The sequence below is a fragment of the Leptopilina heterotoma genome, unplaced genomic scaffold, assembly GCF_015476425.1.
Source record: "Leptopilina heterotoma isolate Lh14 unplaced genomic scaffold, ASM1547642v1 Lhet_144, whole genome shotgun sequence".
Classification (NCBI taxonomy): domain Eukaryota; kingdom Metazoa; phylum Arthropoda; class Insecta; order Hymenoptera; family Figitidae; genus Leptopilina; species Leptopilina heterotoma.
The window spans coordinates 399,528-426,053 of NW_025110862.1; the positions used below are offsets into that span (position 1 = coordinate 399,528).

At 25.2% G+C, this 26,526-nt stretch overlaps 1 protein-coding gene across 10 annotated transcripts in view; it reads left to right on the forward strand.

The window, feature by feature from the left end:
- Nucleotides 1-26,526, forward strand: part of LOC122498227 (neurexin-1) — a 413,730-nt gene that overhangs the window by 284,858 nt on the left and 102,346 nt on the right. For all 10 annotated transcript variants that reach the window (XM_043605873.1, XM_043605868.1, XM_043605865.1 and 7 more), the window contains 5 exons: nucleotides 7,491-7,598; nucleotides 9,435-9,627; nucleotides 23,743-23,934; nucleotides 25,419-25,562; nucleotides 26,183-26,400. In XM_043605873.1, coding sequence (XP_043461808.1) covers nucleotides 7,491-7,598; nucleotides 9,435-9,627; nucleotides 23,743-23,934; nucleotides 25,419-25,562; nucleotides 26,183-26,400 — 855 coding nt within the window. The remainder of the gene's footprint in view (nucleotides 1-7,490; nucleotides 7,599-9,434; nucleotides 9,628-23,742; nucleotides 23,935-25,418; nucleotides 25,563-26,182; nucleotides 26,401-26,526) is intronic.

A 26,526-nucleotide genomic window follows, 5' to 3' on the forward strand; every position in this document is an offset into this window, starting at 1 on the left:
GTTGGATACTTCTCTGGAACTCTGTTATGTCAAGAGTACACTCCAAAGACTCTAAGGCTCCAAGAAATCGAATCGATGAGCCCATTGTAAAGTAAACGATTGCTCGACTTGAATGAGAACAAAATTATTTTCTATGTACTCCCATTTTCGTTGAATTTATTCATTTATTTATTTATTTTTTTTTTTGACTGACAAATCTGTCACATTTGGAAAAGGTTCAATTCACCCCCTTTTTTTATCCTGCAACCTCTGGGGATTTCATTGAAATTATTTTCTATCGAATTTTTGGTGAGAATTATTTACAAAAATTTGTTCGAATTCAGCTTGAGATCAAAATTTGTATTTGAAATCCTGTGGAAATTCCGATTTTCGAAATTAAATTCTAAGAGTCAATTATTCCGTTTGGAATTGGAATAATTTGATTAAAAAAAGTTTTAAAAAATAACTTTTCTACATTACCGACTACAGTCGGTAAAGTCAAATTCTTCCTTCAGTTCTTTAAATTAAATCGAATATCAGAGTTGTGGCACCTAGATCACTACTTAAGTAAACGGGTGGCATAAAAATTTGAAAAAAACGACTTATTATTTTCGAGAAACTTTGTTGAAAAGTTTTCAATGTCGGTAATGTCAATTACAAACAAAATTTTTTTGAATAAATTTGAATATTTAGAGTTATGGCATCTAGATTAGTACTAATTTTAGTAAGTAGACAGAAAATTATGAAAATACAACTAATTATTTCGGAGAAAATTGATGGAAGAGTCTCTACAGTCGATAAAGTCGAAATCTACCCAAATATTATTGATTCAATTCGAATATTAAAACTGTGGCATCTAGATAACTACATTTAGTTAGTGGAGAACATAAATAATTTTTAATTACAACTTATTAATTTCAAGAAAGATTGTAGAAAAGTCTCCACAGTCGGTAAAGTCGAATTCTACCTAAAATTTATTGATTTGAAATCGAATATTAAAATTGTGTCATCTTAATTACGACTTACATTAGGGGATGACACGAAAATTTAGAAATAAAGACTAATTTCAACAAACTTTGTGAAAAAGACTTTACAGTCGGTAAAGTCAAATTCTATCTAAATTTTCTCAATCAAATTAGAATATTAAAACAGTTGCATCTCAATAACAACTTATTTTAGTGGATGACATACAAAATTTGAAAATACGACTCATTATTTTCGAGAAACTTTGCAGAAAAATCGTCGATAATGTAGAATTCTACCCTAAATATTCAAAAGGGAATTTTTCTTTTAATTCTTCCAAAATTTGTCTCTCATTGATTTTCAAAAATTCTTTTTCTACTTCTCTTAGTATAAAAACTTAAAAAAAAAAACTTAAAAATAACTTTCTTATTAGAACGAGAAAATAAAAAATTCTCTCTTATCAATATTTCACTTATACTTTAAAAATGAAAAAAGAAGAAGAACAAGAATTGAGGTCGCTCTGATTATTGAAAGGCTGTATCTCTTAAAAAATTCAATATTGCGAAAAAGTTAAACCTGTTAGCAATTGAAAAAAATTAATGGGCAATGTGTATTATAGGGGATATTTTTTTTCCTTTTTTACGAAATTTATTATTGAAAGAAATTTTAAAATTTCAAATTGTATTAGGATTTTTAAGTTTAACACGAAGAAAAGGAAAAAAGTTGAAAGTAGAACGGTTTGCTCAAGAGTTTCCTTTTTACCCTTTTGTTGAAGAGAATCAACTTTCTAGAAAGCTCTTGAAAAGTTGAAAGCCCCGGAGTCATTGGAAACTTGCAAAAAAACCCAAGGAACGTTCACTTGAAACTCAAAGCCAAAGGTGAAAGCAAATAATTGATGATGAGAGGATTGTTTTCCCAGTTACCAATATTATATTGTATAGAGAGTGAGAGAGGGAGAGAGGGAGAGAGAGAGAGAGAGAGAGAGAGAGAGAGAAAGCTCATGTTCACCTTTTTTGTTATTTTGAAATTTTTACCGTTTTATTTTCTTCGTCACTTTGATTTTCGCCCCCCAACCCCCTCTCTCTTAATTTATTTCCAAAATCCCTCTGTTTACATTTTTCAAGAATATTTATTTCTATCCTTTATTCGTAATGTAACTATTCAATTCACTTTTTTTTAAATTTAAGTACTTTTTTTAATTTTAGTTAAACTTATTTATTTTTAGTTTATTTTTTAAATTTTCGTTAAATTTTATTATTTTTTGTTTATTTTTAAAATTTTAGTTAAATTTTATTTTTTTTTACTGTATTTTTTACATTTTTGGTTAAATTTTATTATTTTTTAAAAATAAATTTTTTGATAGTTGCTTTTTCATTTGAATATACATTTTGACTATATATATATTCTTGTTCCTGGATTTAACGTCCAGATCGATTGGCAAAGTTAAATTACTTTTCAAAAAGAAATTATTTACTAATCCCATCTCCGAGATGGAAGCTCAGTTATAAACCACACTGGAGAATTTCTCCTACTCAGTTGGTCATTAAAATTCGTTAGAAAATTTGTTTTTTGTCTTTGAAAACAAATTTATTACTACATTTGACAAATTTTTTTTTTCTTTATTTATATTTCTTTTATTGATGATTCTTTTTTTTTCGTTAAAAAAAGGTGTCATACTTTTATTATTAATAAAAATTTTCTGTAACAAAAGTTTCTTTCATTTTATTAAATATAAAGTTTTGCATATATATTTTCCTTCTTTTATTTCATTATTTAAAAAAAATAAGGAACAAGAATAAATAAATTATTTTCATTTTATAATAAATAAAAAAATATCCAAAGATCTGTGAAGAACTTTTTATTAATTGCTTTTTTATCAGTTATTAACAAATTTTCCTGATTTGGTAGAAAAATTGAAAAAAAATAGTTTTTTTTGGGAAAAAAAGAAAAAAAATTTAGGAAAACTGAACAAAAAAAATAGAAAAACAGAGAGAGAGAGAAAAAGAGGGAGAAGTAAAAGAAAATGAAAATTTTCAAATACAATATCTTTTCTGACAGTGAAGTAGTATTTTCACTGTTTTAAGTAGTATAGCCAAGTTTCAGTCAGGCACGCGTCTGACATTGTAAGTCCACATGAATAATGCAGTACACGTTTAAACGACTATGAATCAACATCATACAATGCAGGATCTTTTTCTTTTTTTCCTTTCTATTTTCTTTTTTTTATTATTTTTTCCTCATTAAACATTTTTTGTCATCTTTTGTGCGTGAAAATTCAAACATATAAATTGATTTTTGTCTATTTAATTAAATTATCTTTAGAAAATTAAAATTTTACAACATTAATTCCAGTTTAAAGAAAAAATCAAAAATCCCATCAACAAAAAAAAATTAATTCCATTGTGGAAGCACCCTAATTTTGTTAAAGTGCTTCCACAATAATTAGTGTATTATCAATCCCTGTAATAATATAAAATAATTTCCAGCCACCGCTTATTCAAAAAAAAACTTTAATGTAACGGACCCCTAGGGGACGTTACGTTATATTCCAATTTAGGTCAATTTTGACCCACTTTTTTACTTATACGAAATTTGCGTTTACTTTACGTTAAACTTTAGATCAAATGTTACCTATTTTGACTTAAAAAAGGTCAAGGGTCATTCAAGGTAACGTTAGGTCAAGTTTGACCTATTTTGACCTAAAAAAGATAAAGTAACTTTAGGGCTACTTTGACCTGTTTTTAATTTTACAAAAGGTCAAGAGGTATTCAAAATAATGTCAACCGTAGGGGCCGTTACGTTACGTTGAATTTTAGGTCAAATTTGACCTATTTTTTTAATTTCAGATCATTTACATTTGCGGTACGTCAAAATTTAGGTTAATTTGACCTATTTTAGACCTACAGGTAAAGGGTAATTGACCTGTGACCTAAATTTTGACCTGTGAGTAAACAATAGGTCAAAACTGACCTAAATTTTGACCTTTAAGTAAACAATAAGTCAAAATTGTTCTAAATTTTTATATGTAAGTAAAAAATAACTAAATTTGACTTATATTTTGAGCTGTAAGTAAACAATAGGTCAAATTTGACCTAAATTTCGACGTGTAAGTAAACAATAGGTCAAATTTGACCTTTATGTTGACCTATAAGTAAACAATAGGCAAATTTTGACCTAATTTTTGACCTGTAAATAAACAATAGGTAAAATTTGACCTGTATTTTGACCTGTAAGTAAACAAAAGGTCAAATTTGACCTAAATTTTGACCTGTAAGTAAACAATAGGTCAAATTTGACTTAAATTTTAAAGTTACGTAACGGTCCTTTTAACGGCCTTTAAGGGGGACCGCAAAGACACCATAACTAAAAATTTAAATATGTATATTAAAAATAAAAATATTTTACATCTGGTTATTATTAAAATTATTGTTTTTATTATTACTATTATTATTATTATTAGTAGTATTATTATTAATAATATTATTATCATCACTATTGTTATTATTATAAATTTTTAAATAACACACAATGAGATGCAGTAGAAATGTGGTTAAAATGAAAATTAAAAGGCAAATATTTTTCTTCGAACACAATTTTATGAGAGATAAACTTTAATTTTCCAAGTTTTTGAATATTCTCTCAACTTGCATTAAAATGACTTGGGAAGGTCATTAAAACTTTGTTGAGTTTTGAGTTGTTAATGTAATTTGAAATAACATACTATAACATTATCTGAGTGAGCGCGCGACAAAAACAAATTGAGAGGAGCTACTGGAAAATAAATTCTCTCCTTATTTTAAAAAAAATTTTTTTTTTCTAAATGAGATAAAATTGCGAAACAAGTTTTTTAGTTAAAAAATTATTTTAACTTTACACAGTGAATATAAAAAAGAAAATATGAAAAAAATAATGCGTACAAGAGATTCTAGTTTTGTGTTTTCTTTTTTTTTCTTTTTTCACTTTACGCTTGTCCTGCTAACACGTCGAGTTTACATTACACTGAATTTTAAATCTCACCTCGACCAGTCAACATAAATATTCGCCTGCATGAGCACACACACCATTGTTTTACGCTTCTATTACATTTTTTCACATATCCCCCTCTTTTATTTTAATGAAAACTAATTTACCTAATAAATAAACTTGTGTGGAGGTTGAAATATTTTTCTAAAAAAAATTTAAATATTTTTTTTTATTTTTATAGAATGAAAAAACTTCGAAAATTGTAAATTAATTAACGAAAAAATATTGTAAATTTTAGTAGAAATAACAATTTTTTTTTATTCTTTAGAATTTTTTAGTATAATTTTTAGTAAAAAAAATAGATGGTAAAATATTTTATTTACTAATCATTAATTATTAATAAATTTCTTTTTAGAAAATTTGGAAATATTTCGAAAAAATGTCGACAATGTTCTCTACATTACCGACTGCAGGCAAAATGACAAATCCTACTTTAAATATCTTTTTTTAAAAATCAAATATCAATGTAGGGGCATCTAAATTACTGTTCAGGTTAGTGGATGGTATGAAAATTTTAAAAATACGACTCACTAAATTCGAGAAACTTTGCCGAAAAGTCTTTAGAATCGGTAATGTAAAATTCTACCTAAATTCTATTGATTGAATTTAAATATTAGAGCTGTGGCACTTAAATTACTATTTCAGTAGGTGGATTTTATGGAAATTTTGAAAATACCCCTTAATAATTGCGAGAGAAATGGTAGAAAAATTTTCTACTGTCGATAATGTCAAATTCTACCTAAAATTTATTGATTGAATTTAAATATTAGCCCTGTGGCACATAAATTACTATTTAACTAGGTGTATTTTATGGAAATTTTGAAAATACAGCTTAATAATTGCCAGAAAAATGGTTGAAAAATTCTCTACTGTCGATAATGTCAAATTCTAACTAAAAATTGTCGCTTAAATTCAAATATTAAACTTGTGGCATCTAAATTATGATTTTAGATAGTGGATGCTATGAAGATTTTTATAATAGGACTTGATAATTTCGAGAAAGTTGGTGGAAAAGTTTCTACTGTCGGTAAAGTCAAATTCTACCTAAAATTTCTTGATTGTATTTAAATATTAGAATTGTGGCACTTAAATTACTATTTCAGTAAGTGGATTTTATGGAAATTTTAAAAATACAGTTTCATTAATTTCGAAAAACTTTGTTGAAAAATCTTAAAAAATTTTTTTTTCAAAAATTTTCTAATTTTAAATTCGTGGTATCTACTTTAGTAACGCAAAAAAAAAACTGGGAAAAATTTGACATAATAACTGACATTCTGAAGAAAAATTGTTAAGAAATGTTTTTATCTGTTGTCGGTAATGTCAAATTCTACCTAAAATTTTTTTAAAATAAAATTTGAAAAATGATAGCAATGGCACTATATTTAAACTGAAAGTTATCAGAGAACAGAAAAAATTTGAATTCGTATAAATTTCGCGTAATCTTGTAGATAAATTCTACTTATTATTATCTACAGTCGGTAATGTAAAAATCTACCTAAAATTAGAATATTATTAGGCAAATTTTATCTAAATTGTATTTTTTTTTTTTTTTTTTTTTGCTTAGGGACTTTTGGGAAATCTGCCTACAGATACCTTGGATTCCGCACTCCAAGGTTATGTGGGGTTGGTAAAATAAGAAAAAAAAAAAAAAAAAAAAAAGGGAATATAAAAAAAAGATAAATAAAGAAAATAATGAAATTATTTATTAAAATATAATTTTTTTTTCAATAAAAATATTTTTTCATAAAACCTAAATTAAAAATTACAATTAAGAAAAAAAATACTTAATTGTATGATTTTTTTAAAAATCATCTCTCTCATACACTTTAATAACAAATTAATTAAATTAATTGTCATTTTAATTTCGAACACACTCCCCTTGAGTTAAAGAATATATTTCGCTTATCAATTAGCAAAATTCACATATAATGAAAATATAATTGTCATCAACTTGTCAAAACGTAAAATTCAAACACAGTTCGTCAAACTGGAAATAATATACTACACACTTGTTTTAATAATTAATTTAACAGAGTAAATATTGCTAATTAATTTTTGATGCGAATCAATTATAAATGTTGCTATTACTAAATACGAGAACGCAAAACTCCGCCAAAAAGTGAAACGCGATAACGAATATAAAAAAAATAATTTGTACTCTTATAAAAAAAAAAAAATTTTTTTTGAATTTTTTTTTAATAACATTTTTTTTTAAAAATTGAAATTAAATTCAAAAAAATATTTCAATTAAAATTAACAACGAAAAATAATTTACTGTACATATTTTTTTCTTTTATCTACCTACATTTTTGTTTGATTGAAATATTACGAAATCAACTGTAAAAAAGAAAAAGATAATAAAATTCTATTTTTGTGTTCAAAAAAAATCTGTTTCCGATTCCTGATGAATTATTTGGGATAAAAAGGAAAATACTTTTTTTCTAAGTTGAAAAGTTTTTTTTATTATTTTTTTTTCTAACTCTTTACAATAGAAAGATAGAGAATGTCTTTTTTTTTTGTTTCAGGTTTTGCCACCCTGGAAGGCAGCCAAACAGGGGAGTATATCTTTTAAAATTCGTACCAACGAACCAAATGGCTTGGTCATGTACAGCAGAAGTGGAGCGCTGAGTCGGGTGAGTGCCTTCATGTTATACTCTTTCCGTTCACCTGAATAAGGGATAATGCACAAAAGCAAGATATTTTCGTTGTTTCTTCCCCTTTTTTTTATTTATTCTTTTTTTTCTCTCTTTCTTTATCAAGAAAAATATACCATATTTTCAGAAAATGAAAAATTCTCGACATTCCTTTTCTATATTCACTATTTTATATAGATATATATATATATATATATATAAAAATCAAATCCATATATAAAACAATATCATTCTTACAAAATAAAGTCGTTTTGAAATTTAAATTTGAGAAAAACAGAAAAATTGTAGTGGAATTTAAAGAATTTTGAAAATATTTTATTTTAGATTTATTTTTCTCTTTTATTTTCTCTTTATTCAGTTTTGTAAAATTACTTCGCAAAAACTGTTAAATAATTATAATAAAAAAAAAAAAAATTAATAATTCTAATAAAATTATTATATTAAAATTATTATTTTTCTTATTAGTCCAAATCGATTCTATTTTTAATTTAACATCGTCTCTACTGTGAAATATTCTATTTTACCTAGTTTTATTTATTATTTCCAATCTTAACATTTAGTGCTTTCAAATATTCGCGCGGAATTTATCTTTAAGCAAACGCCGCGACATCTAGCGGGAGAACTTAGAACACTGTCGTAATTTTTTTTTATCTTTGTCGCAGCAAAATTTAAATTCAGAATAAAAACGAATGAAGACGTCACTTAAGATAAAATAATTAACCGGATGGAAAATAAATTAACAAATAAATTAAAACAACTAGTTAACAAAAACAAAAAAAAACTAGTGCGATATTTCAAATTAAAAAAGCAATACCGTAAATTAAAGTCGTTTACTTGAGTTGTTTCAGCGGAATAAAAACTTGGTGGAAAGTCGATTTGCAGCAATAAAATGCAATCAAGCGGGAAACTCCAATCAGTACTTCATTTCTTTAATTTTTTTCCCCTTTTTTTTGTGTATTTTTTTTCTCTTTCTCAACAGACGAGTTTTATATGATTTTCTTTTTTTTCACCTAAACGATAAAAAGAATTAAATTGCCAATTATGGAAAATTATATTTTTTTTCAAGAAAAAAAGAAAATGAAAATTACCCCCTCTCCCCTTTAGTAAAAAAAAGTGAGGAACGAACGGACACATTACTGACAATTACTGTTAAAAGTAACAGTTTAAAAAAAATTTTCTTCGTTCTTTGCAATTTTTTTTTTTGAGGAAATAACGAGCATTCAAAAACCCGATGCAAAAATACATTTTTGCAAAGCGCGTTACCAACTGTGTACATGAAAGTTCGTCGGTTAACTGTAATTCAATTATCGAAACACAATTTCCTCTCCCTCAACATTGGAAATGAAACGAGTCGCTTTTCTGTCATTTTTCCGAGGTCCTTTTCTGTTTTTTTAATTCACAGCAAAGTTTAATTAGAGAGCCTTTAATTGCTTCGTCATTAAACGATTCCTCCCCACCCCTTCATTTTAACTATTTATCACAAATCTAATGCGCAATTTCATTAAATTTCATTTGACATAATTGCAAAAATAAATTTAAATTATAAAAACTTAAAAAAAAAATTTTTCTTTTCTATTTTTTAATTAAAATTTTCTCTTTACTTAAAGAGAAAAAATAATTTCTAAATTTCGAAATTTAAAAAATTTATTTAACAATTAACTGTTAATTTTTTTTATTTTTAAATTTCCCGCTTTAAAATTTTAGCGGGAAATTTAAATAAGTATTTTTTGTTTTCTGTTTGAAAGAATAGTTTCTATTGAATAAAACTTATTGTATTTTTAGAGATTAATAAAGATTATTTTTTTTATCTTTCAGCCTGACTTGTTTGCTTTTGAAATTTTAAATGGACACCTTTACCTACATGCCGATCTGGGAAGTGGGCCAATCAAGGTGAAGGCCTCAAAAGTTCGTGTCGACGATGGTGTTTGGCATGACGTCGCTTTTCGTCGTGTCGAACGAGAGAGTCGAGTCACAGTCGATCAAATAACAATTGAATTTCGCACACCAGGTAATAACAAAAAAAAAAAATTTAATTCTGGAAAAAGTATTTTTTATTCTTAAAATTATAATCTTTCTTCAAATTATTATTTTGTGAACAAAAATTTAAAAATTATAATTTGAAAAAAGATTATAATTACCTATTTTTTTTAAACAAACAGAAATTTCTACCTTACCGACCACGTGTCGATAATGTCAAATTCTGCTGAATTTTTTTAATTTATATTCGAAAACGATAACTGAGGGATGTAGTTTAGATCCAAAGTAAGAGATTGACATGGAAAATTTGCATAACCAAATCTTCAATTTCGAAAAAATTGGTGTACAAGTTTTAAAAGTTGTTATAGACAAATGTTTCCTAAAAAGTTCTTAATTAAGAAGTTCATAATTAAGGTATTTATATCTTATAATCGTTTTTTCTAGAAATTATTATTTTAAAAGAAGATCATTTTCTTTTACGGAACAAAAAAAATTTCTACATTATCGACATTACCAATCGGTAATGTTCTTCTTAAAATTGATTAATTGAATTTAAAACTATTATTCAGGCACATTATTAAGACTAAAAATAAATGATTAACGTAAAAAATTTGCAAAAAACATTAAAACTTGAAAAACTGTAGAAAAGTCTCAATAGTCGGTAAAGTCAAATTCTACCTAAAATTTATTAATTAAATTGACAAATAATAGTCGAGGCATCCAGTTTATGCCAAAAATAATGAATTAACAATTGGAATTTAAAAAGAAGAAATGTTAATTTCGGGAAAATTGGTGTATAAGTCTTTGAAGTCGGTAAAGTGAGATGTTTCTTTTTTAATTTCTTAACTAAACTCGAAAATTATAATCTTCGCTTCTAGTTTATATCTTTAGTAAATTATTGACTTAATGAAATTAAAAAAAATTTAAACTTGAATTTCGAAAAAATTAAAGAAATTTCAGCAGTCGGTAAAGTCGTGTTCTACCTGAAATTTCTCAGTTAATATTAAAAAATATAATAGAGGGATCTTGTTTAGACCTGAAATAACTAATTTTCCCGAAAATTGAAAATAATTTCCAACAAAATTTGGATAAAAACTGATGGAATATTCCAACCAGTCGGTAATGTCAAACAAAATTTTTATCAATTTATTTAAAAAATTACGCTCAACGCAGACTTCCAGTAAGTAGAAATCACATTATCGACTGTAGTCGGTAAAATCAAATTCTACCTAAAATTTATTAAATCTAATAAAAAAATAATAAAGACATCGAGTTTAGAAAGTAATAAAAAATTAAAAACAATTAGTTCTAATTTGATTTAGTAGACAATTTTCTACATTATTGTCTATTTGTCGGTAAGGTAGAATTCTACATAATTTTTTAAAAATTAAATTCGAAAAAAAAGTTAAGGCATCTAGTTTAAACCCAAAGAAAATGAATAACCAAAAAATTGTCTAAAAATAACTTGTAAATTTCTTGTAAATTCGTTGAAAAAAAAATTTTATTCATCAAAAACGTAATTTTTTATTCTTAAAAAATGAACTTTTAGTTTAAAAAAAATATTCTAAGACAGCCAGTATCGTACAATTTTATACCCGCTGGGCTAAAATGAAAATATTTATATAGAGTCGTAAATATGATTTATTTAGACTTTCCATTTTTTTCTTTACCTATTTTTTTTTTTTATTTTTTTTCTTTATTTTTTGCTTTAAAAATGGGGTTGAAGAGGAGGGGGGTGAATACTGAATATGGTAACATATATGTGGTGCTTTATCACTTACGCGGTTTACGAGTAAATCCCGTAGCCTTTACCTCAGGCACAAATAGTACAGAGGAAGGGAATTCGCGGTTTGCGATCATAATTCATTGTTACACACTCGAGAACACTTATGCCACACCAGCCAACCATTTTGTGCCCAGAATGATGTCGTATTTTACCAAAGCACCTGACAACGAATCCGTTAAAAAAAAAATTTTAAAAAAACTAACTAACAAACAAAACTTTTAAATTGTAAAATTAATTTTTAAAAATTTAAATACAAAATTCCCCAAAAAAAATATTTTTGTATCAAATTAGGTTAAAAATATTTAAAAATTCTTTTTTAATATATAACACAGTTCTTAACGAAAATTGTTTTTGAATTTGGCGCCAAATAGATTTCTATTCAATTTTGGCGCGAAATTTAAAATCTAAGTGTTAAAATTAAAAAAAAAAACAATGGAAATATTTAGTAAAAAATTAATTTCTTTTTAGAAATAAAATTAGAAATAGATAGAGTAAAAAATTTTAAATATTAAAAGATGAAAAAATTTATTTTGCCGGGAAAATTAAAAATATTTTTAGCTTTCTTTTGAATTTTCATACGTTTGCAATATTTGTTTAAAATTTTTTCGATAATTTTCAACTTTTTGTCTATTTTAATTTGTCTAAAATGTTCTTGAATTCAATTAAGGAGAAAAATACGTATTTAGATGAACAATTGAAATTAAATGTAGAGTAAAATCGTTTTTCCGAGATTCACTTTTGTTATTCTATACTCCATTTTAGACTTGCCTTCCGCCGTAATATTTACTCAGACTCACCGAAAAAACTTCTTTTACCTCGATGAAAACCGATTGAATAAACTCGTATGCAACAGTCGCAAAAAATAGAGAAAAAAAAAAAAAGAGAGAGAGAGAGAGAGAGAGAGAGAGAGAGAGAGAGAGAAATGTAAATTCCCAGAATTACGGGAAATAGGAAAAGAAAATTTTTTTTTTCTACAAATTTATTTCTAGAAATTTTCCACTCTTTATTAATTAAATAAAAATTTTTTTCCACATCCAAATTCCCTGGAGTGAAGATAAAAATAAAAACTAAAAACTGCCGGGAATTTTTTCACGTGGATGAATATATATTTTGTTTAAGAAATTAAAAAATTACGATAATAATTTAATAACGTAGAGTTTGAAATAATGAATTTAAATATAAATTCAAGTAATTAAATAACATTTTGTTGAAGAAATTAATTAAGTTTCAAAGAAATGTCGAGGAAATAATAATTAATTATAGAATAAAGAAAAAAAAAAATTATCGATGTGAAATAATTGAAGAGAATGAATATAGAAATAAATGAATTGGGTCATAAAATATTGAAAGCAAATTAATTAACTTAGAATAATAATTAAAAATACAATTAATAAGGGAGTGAGAAAAAAAAATTAAAATAAATAGCGAAAATAAAATTATTAATTTAATAATTTGTTAATTTTTTTATAAAAGCATCTTATAATGCTTTACCAGCTAGTTCGTTACTAAGAGTTTTTTGAGACCCCAAGTAACTGATTATGAATCTGGTATTAGATTTTCAAAATTCAAAATGGCGAACGAATTTTCGAAAAATTGATAGAATTTGCTTGAAATTCGTTATCCCGCCATATTGGATTCGCCATTTTAAATTTTGAAAATCTAACACCAGATTCATAATCAGTGTCCGCAACGAAACTTTTGTTCATTAATTTTAAGTTAAAAAAAAAAAATTCTCCCTACCCTCTTGTGATAGTAAAACAAAAAAGGAAAAAAAAAATTTATAACTAATTATTTTAACCGATTTTTGAAATAATATTCACGATAGCAGAAACCCGTAAATTTTTGATTAACGATAACCGATTAAACGCTCTTTGAACTCAACAAACAATGTGATTTATCAGAATCACTCATCCATGAAGTGAAATGAAATTTTCCCTCTTCCTCGTGAATTTATTTTGGTCATCGTTTTACGCTAAAGTGAGAAATTTCGACGATGATTATCACCCACGAGCGATTTAATTAATTTCAATTTGTTTTCCTACATTTCAAAGAAAATGCAAATCTCTATTTAATATACGTATATATAATTACACGGATTTTCAATTTTCAAAGTTAAAATCAAATTTTTCTTTTGAAATAAAATTGAGAGTTTTGATGTTATTTTGTTTTACATATTGATGTTTTTTTTATTTATTTTAGGATTATTAATTTTTTTTTATTTCATTTAATATCATTTAATCATTTAATATCATTTAATCATTTAATATCATTTAATTGTTATGAAATTCGAAATTCATTATGGAATTCATAATGAAACAATTATTACAAATCGAAGGATTTCAATAACTGATTTATTACTGAGTTTAAAACATAATATTAGATTTATAAGGCATTAATTTAATTAATGGATTGAATGATTAGCGGATGAATAATTTAAGTTTTCTTAAAAACAAACATAAAAGTGTCTCCTATAAAACTAATTAAAATGCATGCCGTTCGTAACTATTTCAACTATTGAAGGAACGAGAGGTAAATTTATATTTAGATCGAATTGCCATCTTTGTCTATAGCAAATATGTATATATGTATATAAACGTGGAGTACTATCATGAAATGTTCGGGAAGCTGCGCGAAAGGAAATACTGACAACGGGGATGGAATTTGTGGGTTTATTAAACCGATAAATAAACAGTAAGCAAGTTCTGCTTGACGAGATCGTTTCTGCCAAGTCGTCAAATTATATGCGCAAACTTTGACGAAACCCCTACCCTACTCCAAAATCCCAGGCACTTTTCAAGCCATGTCAGCAAAACCAGTCAAAGTTGCATTCAGTTTCGAGATGTTGCACCAAGTCCTCACCCGTTGGCTATAACTTATAGATATATACATCCATATGCCAACTTCTCGGCGAACCATAATCGCACACCTAACTCTCGTATAGGGAAAAGAAATTCTTTTTCTCCTTATACTTTCTACTTTCACTTTTTACTTCCTACTTATACTTCCCACTCCCACTTTCCACTCTCACTTTTTACTTCCTACTTATACTTCACACTCTCACTTTTTACTTCCTACTAATACTTCACACTCTCACTTTTTACTTCCTACTTATACTTCACACTTTCACTATTTACTTCCTACTTGTACTTCACACTCTCACTTTTTACTTCTTACTTATACTTCACACTCTCACTTTTTACTTTCTACTTATACTTCACTTTCACTTTTTACTTCCTACTTGTACTTCACACTCTCACTTTCCACTTCCTCTTTTTACTTCTTACTTATACATCACACTTTTACTTTTTACTTCCTACTTGTACTTAACACTCTCACTTTCCACTCTCACTTTTTACTTCCTACTTATACTTCACACTCTCACTTTTTAATTCCTACTTATACTTCACACTTTCACTATTTACTTCCTACTTGTACTTCACACTCTCACTTTTTACTTCTTACTTATACTTCACACTCTCACTTTTTACTTTCTACTTATACTTCACTTTCACTTTTTACTTCCTACTTGTACTTCACACTCTCACTTTCCACTTTTACTTTTTACTTCCTACTTGTACCTAACACTCTCACTTTCCACTCTTACTTTTTACTTCCTACTTATACTTCACACTCTCACTTTTTACTTTCTACTTATACTTCACTTTCACTTTTTACTTCCTACTTGTACTTCACACTCTCACTTTCCACTTCCTCTTTTTACTTCTTACTTATACATCACACTTTTACTTTTTACTTCCTACTTGTACTTAACACTCTCACTTTCCACTCTCACTTTTTACTTCCTACTTATACTTCACACTCTCACTTTTTACTTCCTACTTATACTTCACACTTTCACTATTTACTTCCTACTTGTACTTCACACTCTCACTTTTTACTTCTTACTTATACTTCACACTCTCACTTTTTACTTTCTACTTATACTTCACTTTCACTTTTTACTTCCTACTTGTACTTCACACTCTCACTTTCCACTTTTACTTTTTACTTCCTACTTGTACCTAACACTCTCACTTTCCACTCTTACTTTTTACTTCCTACTTATACTTCACACTCTCACTTTTTACTTTCTACTTATACTTCACTTTCACTTTTTACTTCCTACTTGTACTTCACACTCTCACTTTCCACTTCCTCTTTTTACTTCTTACTTATACATCACACTTTTACTTTTTACTTCCTACTTGTACTTAACACTCTCACTTTCCACTCTCACTTTTTACTTCCTACTTATACTTCACACTCTCACTTTTTACTTCCTACTTATACTTCACACTTTCACTATTTACTTCCTACTTGTACTTCACACTCTCACTTTTTACTTCTTACTTATACTTCACACTCTCACTTTTTACTTTCTACTTATACTTCACTTTCACTTTTTACTTCCTACTTGTACTTCACACTCTCACTTTCCACTTTTACTTTTTACTTCCTACTTGTACCTAACACTCTCACTTTCCACTCTTACTTTTTACTTCCTACTTGTACCTAACACTCTCACTTTCCACTCTTACTTTTTACTTCCTACTTATACTTCACACTCTCACTTTTTACTTTCTACTTATACTTCACTTTCACTTTTTACTTCCTACTTGTACTTCACACTCTCACTTTCCACTTCCTCTTTTTACTTCTTACTTATACATCACACTTTTACTTTTTACTTCCTACTTGTACTTAACACTCTCACTTTCCACTCTCACTTTTTACTTCCTACTTATACTTCACACTCTCACTTTTTACTTCCTACTTATACTTCACACTTTCACTATTTACTTCCTACTTGTACTTCACACTCTCACTTTTTACTTCTTACTTATACTTCACACTCTCACTTTTTACTTTCTACTTATACTTCACTTTCACTTTTTACTTCCTACTTGTACTTCACACTCTCACTTTCCACTTTTACTTTTTACTTCCTACTTGTACCTAACACTCTCACTTTCCACTCTTACTTTTTACTTCCTACTTGTACCTAACACTCTCACTTTCCACTCTTACTTTTTACTTCCAACTTATACTTCACACTCTCACTTTTTACTTTCTACTTATACTTCACTTTCACTTTTTACTTCCTACTTGTACTTCACACTCTCACTTTCCACTTCCTCTTTTTACTTCTTACTTATACATCACACTTTTACTTTTTACTTCCTACTTGTACTTAACACTCTCACTTTCCACTCTCACTTTTTACTTCCTACTTATACTTCACACTCTCACTTTTTACTTCCTACTTATACTTCACACTTTCACTATTTACTTCCTACTTGTACTTCACACTCTCACTTTTTACTTCTTACTTATACTTCACACTCTCACTTTTTACTTTCTACTTATACTTCACTTTCACTTTTTACTTCCTACTTGTACTTCACACTCTCACTTTCCACTTTTACTTTTTACTTCCTACTTGTACCTAACACTCTCACTTTCCACTCTTACTTTTTACTTCCTACTTATACTTCACACTCTCACTTTTTACTTTCTACTTATACTTCACTTTCACTTTTTACTTCCTACTTGTACTTCACACTCTCACTTTCCACTTCCTCTTTTTACTTCCTACTTATACATCACACTCTCACTTTTTACTTTCTACTTATACTTCACTTTCACTTTTTACTTCCTACTTGTACTTCACACTCTCACTTTCCACTTCCTCTTTTTACTTCCTACTTATACATCACACTTTTACTTTTTACTTCCTACTTGTACTTCTCACTCTCACTTTCCACTCTCACTTTTTACTTCCTACTTATACTTCACACTCTCACTTTTTACTTCCTACTTATACTTCACACTTTCACTATTTACTTCCTACTTGTACTTCACACTCTCACTTTTTACTTCTTACTTATACTTCACACTCTCACTTTTTACTTTCTACTTATACTTCACTTTCACTTTTTACTTTCTACTTGTTCTTCACACTCTTACTTTCCACTTTCTCTTTTTACTTCCTACTTATACATCACACTTTTACTTTTTACTTCCTACTTGTACATAACACTCTCACTTTCTACTCTCACTTTTTACTTCCTACTTATACTTCACACTCTCACTTTTTACTTCCTACTTATACTTCACACTTTCACTATTTACTTCCTACTTGTACTTCACACTCTCACTTTTTACTTCCTACTTATACTTCACACTCTCACTTTTTACTTTCTACTTATACTTTATACTCTCACTTTCCACTCACAATTCCCATTCCTACTTTCAACTGTTACTTCCAGACTTCGTACTCGATAATTAATTTTAAAAAAGTAGTGAAAAAGTAGATATTGAAAAATTAACCTTGACGATAAAAAAAACTGGTTTTAGACACTTCACAAACCTGACAAAAATTCCACTCCATATTTTTTATTTTCATGACTTTTTTCTAATTTTCATCAAAAATATTTACTTCTCTCTTATCCTATACCAATAAATTGAATTCCTTGAACGAATTTTATTATTCATGAAAGAATTTAAATATTTATAAAAGTAATTTAATTCTTGGGCAGAATTTTATAAAAAAAAATTTTAATAATTTATTTCCTTCGACTAATTTTATGCAAATTCTAATTTAAACAATTCAATTCCTAAGACAATTTTATTATTCATGAAAAGAATGAAATTCTTACAAAGATTTTTACAAAAAAAAATTTTAAATAACTAAATTCTGTTTGCAAATTTTATGAAAATAGTAAATAAGGTTAGAAATCATTGAATTTCGAAAAGTTTTTAAAAATAATTAAATTTTACAAACAATTCTATTCAAATTTTTGAGAATAATTAAATGTCTGTGTGGCATTTTATTTAATTTTTTTTTTGAAAATAATTAAATACTTGAAAAGCATTGTATTATTTATGAAAATAATTGAATTCACTTGCAAACGATTTTATTAGAATTTTCTAAAAAAAAATTGAATTTCCAAGAAGAAATTTATTACTTTTAAAAATATTCGAGTTCTAGTGATGAATATTGTTATTTATAAAGATAATTGAATTTTGCAAAGAATTTTATTAAAATCTAAAAGAATAATTGAATTATTTAAAAAAAAATTGTAATTGAATTATTGTATTAAAAATAATTGATTCCTTTCGAACAATTTTATTAAAATATTTGAAAATAATTGAATTCCTATGAAAAATATTCTAATATTTTGGAAATAATTGAATTCTTCCAAAAAATTTTTAAAAAATCATTTTTTTAAATAATCGATTCTTCCGAGGAATTGAAATTAAATATTTAAAAATAATTACATTTTTTGAGTAATTTCTGTAAAATTGTTTTAAAAGTAATTGAAATCCTACGATGAATCTTATTATTATTGTTATGTATAGAAATAATTGAATTCTTTCGAAAAATTATTTATGTAAATAATTGAATTCTTGAGAAGTATTTTCTTAAAATCTAAAAGAATAATTGAATTATTTACAAAAAATTTAATTAAAATAATTCATTTCTTTCGAACAATTTTATTAAAATATTTGAAAATATAATTGAATTCCTGTGAAACATTCTAATATTTTTTGTAAATAATTGATTTCTTCGAGGAATTGAAATTAAATTTTTAAGAATAATTACATTTTTTAAGCAATTCCTGTAAAATTGTATTAAAAAGAATTGAAATCCAGCGATAAATTTTATTATTTATTAAATAGAACAAAATAATTACTAAGAATTTTATTAAAATTTTCAAAAATAATTGAATTCCTGAGAAGAATTTTATTACTTTTAAAAAAAATTTAATTCTTGTGATGAATATTGTTATTTATGAAAATAATGCAAGAAGAAATTTATTACTTTTAAAAATAATTGAATTCTTGTGATGAATATTGTTATTTTTGAAAATAATTGAATTTTATTAAAATGCCTCAAAATAATTAAATTTTCAGGGAAAATTTTGTTACTTATCGACATAATTGAATTATTCTTTTGAAGAATTATTTCTGTAAATAATTGATTTCTTGAGAAAAATTTTATTAAAATCCAAAAAAAAATAATTGAAATATTTCAAAAAAATTTAATTTAAATTGTATTTAAAATAATTGATTCCTTTTGAACAATTTTATTAGAATATTTGAAAATAATTGAATTCATGTAAAAAATTCTAATGTTTTCGTAAATAATTGAATTCATCCAAAAAATATTTAAAAAACATTTTTTTAAATAATTGATGTTTTTGAGGAATTAAAATTACATTTTTAAGAAAATTACATTTTCCAAGTAATTCCTGTTAAATTGTATTAAAAATAATTGAATTACTGCGATGAAGAATTTTATTATTTATGAAAATAATTGTATTATTGCGATAAATTTTATTAAAATATTTAAAAAGAATTGAATTTCAGCGAAAAATTTTATTATTTTGAAAAATAATTGAATTTTTCATTAGAATTTTATAAAAATTGAGAAAAATTTTATAAAAATACTAGATATTAAAAATAATTGAATTTCGAATATTTTTTAAAAATAATTAAATCGTTTTAAAGAATTTAATTATAGTTTTTGAGAATAGTTTTTTATTTCTAGATTTTTTGATTCTTTTAGCAAATTTAAAGTAGTGGAAATGCTCAAAAAAAAAATTTCCAAAAAGAGAAAGGGGTAAAGTAGTGTGAAGAGAAGCGGAGAGAAGACACTATTCGATTGCAATTATTACCCCTAAAAAAGTCATTGAACAAATGGTGCCCTAATAAATTTGTTTTTAGGAATGCTTGCTCGTTTCAAATATCGTGTATTGTTGCGAATGGTCGTCGTCAATAACAATATTTCATTTGGCGTTGCACGAATCCCAATTTATCAGACGATGACAATGCCCCTTTTGAATTCTCCCGCTTGATCCACCTTTCCATAAATTTATTATCTACCCCCATTGTATTTTCTCAATGAATGATTTTAGTAAATATATTCCCACTCTCAATTGTTATATATATATATGTATGTTGGGGAAAAAAAAGTAATTAAATATCAAATAAAAAAAATGAGAGGATTACATCTATATAAAAGGGAAACCCACTCTATTTAATTTCACATTTATATACGCATATATATACGTTCCACGAACATTTCAAAGGTAAAATTACAAAATTTTTAAATTGAACATTTTTGATTGGTTTCCTATTGAGGTATTCATTTATTAATACACTTTTTTCTAACATTTTTTGTTAATATAGTTACGGGATAAAAAAAATGTATTCAATTAAACAGAATTTTTTAAATCTTTTTTATTGTAATTAATTCCCTTTTCATTTTTAAATATTAAATACGTTTTTTGTATTGAAATACTGTACATTTTATTTATTTAAAATTCTGTGTATTTACTTAGTAGTAGTGGAATTAAAAAAAGAATAATATTTAATAATGACTAGAATAAATATTCTCGGAAAGAATATGTTAAAAACAATAGTTACATAAAATGATAATTTTACGAATCCTTTTTAAAATTCTAAATATATGGAATGTATATGAAATTTTATATGCTTGTAGTAGTAGAACTATGGATCTTACTATTTCAATATCATTATTTTTAAAGTAAAAATTTTAATTACATTTTTTTTAATTTTTAGACATGAGAGGAGTCTTTTTTTTAAACTTTTGATTAGATTATAAAGGCGATTCAATATTTAAATTGTTTTGAGCGCCTGGCTTTTTCAATAAAAAGTTAATTAATTAAAGTATGCCATATTTAGAGAAAGAATAATTAAATTATTTTTAATATCTAGTATTTTTATAAGATTTCGCAAAAGAATTATTTCAATTTGTATTTAAAAAAAAAATTGATAAAACTCATTCAAAATTCAATTATTTCCATAAATAATAAAATCTTCACAGCAATTCAATTAATTTAGAAATAGCATTTTCAAAAAAATTTCGAAAAAATCAATTATTTAACAAAATTTTTAGACAATTCTTCACAATAATTCAATTACTTTCACTAATAATAACATTTTTCATGGAAATTCAATTTTTAAAAAAAATGTTTGATAAAATTCTAAGCAAGAATTTAATTACTTTCATAAATAATAAAACTCATTAAAGAATTTCAATTATTTTTAATACTATTTTAAATTAATTAATCGAAAAATTCAATTATTTTCAGTAACAAAATTTTCCATAAAAATTCAATTATTTAAAAAAAAAATTTTATAATATTTATTATATTTCAAAAAAATTAATTATTTCAAACAATATTTATAAAATTCTTATAAAGAATACAATTATTTTCAAAAATAATAAAATTTTTCACAGAAATTCAATTCTCTTTAAACATTTTAATAAAATTGTTCGCAATAATTCAATTATTTTTTAAAGTAATAAAATTCTTCTCAAAAATTCAATTATTTTGGAAAATTTTAATAAAATTCTTATAGCAACTATTCAATTATTTTTATGAATAATAAAATCCATCGCAGGATTTTAATTATTCTTAATACAATTTTACAGGAATTGCTCAAAAAATGTAAAATTATTCTGCAAAATTTAATTTCAATCCCTCGAGAAAATCAATTATTAAAAAAAATGTTTTTTTAAAATTCTTTTAAAGAATTCAATTATTTACAGAAATATTAAAATTTTTCAAAAGATTTCAATTATTTTCAAATATTTTAATAACATTGTTCGAAGGAAATTAGTTATATCCATAAATAATAAAATTCTTCTTGGAAATTCAATTATTCAAAAAAATTCTAATAAAATCATTCGCAAGAATTCAATTATTTTCAAAAATCACAAGGATTCAATTATTTTTAAAAGTAATGTTCTTCTTAAAAATAGAATTATTTTCAAAGATAATAAAATTCTTTACAGAAATTCAATTATTAAAAAAAAAGTTTTTTTTAAATTCTTTTGAAGAATTCAATTATTTACAAAAATATTAGAATTTTTTAGAGGACTTCAATTATTTTCAAATAATTTAATAAAATTGTTCGAAGGAAATTAGTTATTTCCAAAAATAATAAAATACTTCTTGGAAATTCAATTATTTAAAAAAATTCTAATAAAATCGTTCGCAAAAATTCAATTGTTTTCAAAAATAATAAAATTTTTCACAGAAATTCAATTATTTAAAAAAATGTTTTTTTTAAATTCTTTTGAAGAATTCAATTATTTACAGAAATATTAGAATTTTTCAGAAGATTTCAATTATTTTCAAATATTTTAATAAAATTGTTCGAAGGAAATCAGTTATTTTCATATAAATAATAAAAAGCTTCTTAAAAATTCAATTATTTAAAAAAATTCTAATAAAATCGTTCGCAAAAATTCAATTATTTAAAAAAATCACAAGGATTCAATTATTTTTAAAAGTAATTTTCTTTTTGAAAATTCAATTATTTAAAAAAATTTCTAATAAAATCGTTTGCAAGAATTCAATTGTTTTCAAAAATAATAAAATTTTTCACAGAAATTCAATTATTTAAAAAAATGTTTTTTTAAAATTCTTTCGAAGAATTCAATTATTTACAGAAATATTAGAATTTTTCAGAGAATTTCAATTATTTTCAAATATTTTATTAAAATTGTTCGAAGGAAATTAGTTATTTCCATAAATAATAAAATACTTCTTGGAAATTCAATTATTTAAAAAAATTCTAATAAAATCGTTCGCAAAAATTCAATTATTTTCAAAAATCACAAGGATTCAATTATTTAAAAAAATCGTTCGCAAGAATTCAATTGTTTTCAAAAATAATAAAATCTTTCACAGAAATTCAATTATTAAAAAAAAATGTTTTTTTAAATTTCTTTTGAAGAATTCAATTATTTACAGAAATATTAGAATTTTTCAGAAGATTTCAATTATTTTCAAATATTTTAATAAAATTGTTCGAAGGAAATCAGTTATTTTCATATAAATAATAAAAAGCTTCTTAAAAATTCAATTATTTAAAAAAATTCTAATAAAATCGTTCGCAAAAATTCAATTATTTAAAAAATCACAAGGATTCAATTATTTTTAAAAGTAATTTTCTTCTTGAAAATTCAATTATTTAAAAAAAATTCTAATAAAATCGTTTGCAAGAATTCAATTGTTTTAAAAAATAATAAAATTTTTCACAGAAATTCAATTATTTAAAAAAATGTTTTTTTAAAATTCTCTTGAAGAATTCAATTATTTACAGAACTTTTATTATGATAAATTAAACTATTTGGTTGACTCTTTGAATTTTGCTCTAATGGCTAAAATAATAAACCTCTCTGGTGTCTGAAACGTGATCAAAATATTTATTTAGGTATTGTACAGAAAAAATTACATAATTTGGCAACTTTTTTTTTCTAATCTTTCGGTATTTTGTGTTAATAATAAAATAATATTTGTCGAATTTGAAATGTTTTAGGTGATTCAACGCAATTAGATCTTGACGGATTAATGTACATAGGAGGAGTGGGCGCTCCATTTGCACCCCTAACTGTTCCGCCAGTTTTATGGACCGGAACTCTTCGTCAAGGCTACGTTGGATGCATGAGAGATCTTGTCATCAATAGTCAACCTGTGGATATTGCCGGTTATGCACAGCAACAAGATTCAGGTAAACAAAAATTGTTATAATAAAATTTTAATTTTTACCACGAATTATTCAATTAGAATTTATTTTTAATCATTGTTAATAACTTTAGCCTAAAATTCAATTTTAGAAAAATATAATTTCAAAAACTCAATTTTTGTTTATAATATTATTTTCTACTTTATTATATTAATTATAATTTGATTTTAATTTGACTTTAAATTAAATTTGATTTTAATTTGACTTTAAATTGAATTTGAATTTAATTTAACCTAATTATACAGTAAATTAATAAATATTCAACTTAAATTTAAATTTACATTAATTGGAAATTAATTTAACTTAATTATAATTATGACATTACTTTAATTTAAAATTACGAATTCCCAGTGTCATGGAGACTTTTGTCCCGTTTCGAAAATAAACTTCGATATACTGTTCAAAAATAGCTGACATAACGCAATTATAAATAATTTTCAAAACAAGAAATTGAGCAATTGATCTTCTTTTAATTTGCAGAACTAATTAATTAAGTTATCCTACAACTACGATAATTTATGATGACACTTGAAATCTATTTTATCTTTTTCCATTCTACTTCAAAGTTTTCTGGCATTCTCGATGTTTTCCTCAAATCTTTCTCTTCCCTTTCTCTTTCTACTTGAAATAAATTCATTTTACACAGAGATACTTTTGCCAATTTTCGTTTTTATTTTCTTGATGAAATTAAATTGCCTAATTTTATGTTCAGTCAAGTTTACAATCCTCTTGAGAGTTCTTGATTAAAATGGAAAATTACTTGGTAAAATAGACTTCTTTTTTATTTTCCCCAGTATATAAATTCTTTTTTGGCATTCATTTTGTATTTTTTCTTTCTAATTGTTAGTTTCTTCAATTTTGAAAAATAGAAATGTTGACTTATTTATTAAAATTGGTTTTTAATTTTCCGGTAGTAATCATTTGCTTAGGGTTTAAAGAAGGTGCCTCTACTATTTTTTTTGTCTGGAAATGATATTTTAATCAGATTCCTACATTACCGACAGAGGGTAAAATTTGTTTCTGCATTACCGACAAACGATAAAAATTATTCTAAACCTATTTTTAAGTTGGAAAAAAATTACAAAATCTATGTACCAAAAGAACCTGACGTTTTTATATTATTATTAAAAAGGGAAAATTTTTCTTCCTTCAAAAAAACATTTGTAATTTTTGTTTCATTTTGTAACAATATAGTAATTGTCAAGTATACTCTTCGAGAATACAAGTTTAAAAACAAAAAAACCACAAGTGAAATGTGATGTATGTCACGTCGTGTATTTAACGAGAATTTAATTTATTTTACAGAAACGTCTGGTTTTTACGTGAATTTATGATGTTATAAGTGACGTTAAAAACAGTTTTAGCAACTCTCGTAACTTTTAAAGCACAATGATTTTCACAGTTTTCTTGTTTTTTTTTTTTTTTTTTTTTTTTTTTTTTTTTTTTTTTTTTTGGTGCGTTGTGTACAGGTGCTGTGAGACCAGCTTGTCATATACAATCTCCACATTGTTCGTCACAGCCATGTATGCATGGCGGCCATTGTCTCGAAGGATGGAACAGATTTCACTGTGATTGCACGGGAACACCTTTTACTGGCGCTACGTGCGGCAAAGGTGAATATAATTCTCTTTCTTTAAAATTTTTTTTCCATTTCAAACAAAATGATAACAAAAAAAATACGTTTTCCTGCTACCTATATACAAAATGTACGTTCCGATATCAAAACAAAAAAAAAAGTGTCGTGAATTTTTCCCAGGGATTTACATTGTATACAAAGAATATAAAAACAGTTTTTATTGTTTTGCGAAAATACTTTTCTTGAAAAATAACTATTTAAGAAAATCTTTTTAAATCAAGATAATTGACTACTAAAAAAACTCTATTATTATTATTTTTCTTTTTTATTATAATTATAATACTATGATTACTTTTTTTTAATAATCGCCTGTAAGACAGACTTCTTATTACCGACATTAGAAAATCTACTTTACCAACACTCGGTAATTTTACCAACAGTCGGTAATTATTTTTATTGAAAATTTCCTTTTTCCTCTCCACAATTTTAAAATTGTAACATTTTTTCTATCTAGCTTAAAAGTGGTTATCGATTGGATTTGGGAGGGGGGGGGAGGAAATAAAAACTCTTGAAGGCGCCAGATAAAAGAGAAAATGGAGAGGAAATAACAGTTTTTTTTTTCTAATGCTGATGTTTTTTTTTTCTTTTCTTCTCTAGATGCATCGACGCTTCACTTGAATGGCTCGCAGCATCTCACTGCTTTGATGCCAGAGGATTCAAAAACACAAGCCGAGGAAATTGTTTTGCGCTTCAAAACAACCAGGCCACGGGGACTATTATTAGCAACAAGTTTGGAAAATAGTTCCGATCGGCTGCAAATCTATCTCGCCGATGGAAATGCAAAAGCGCAAATACGCATCGACAAAACTGAAAAGGTAAGTCACCAAAATAAAAGAAAAAATTTTATATTTTTCTATCAAAAAAAAAAAAAAAAAAAAAAAAAAAAAAAAAGGGAAAAGTAGAAAAAATATTCTCGATATCGGAAATTTTGTAACAATTCT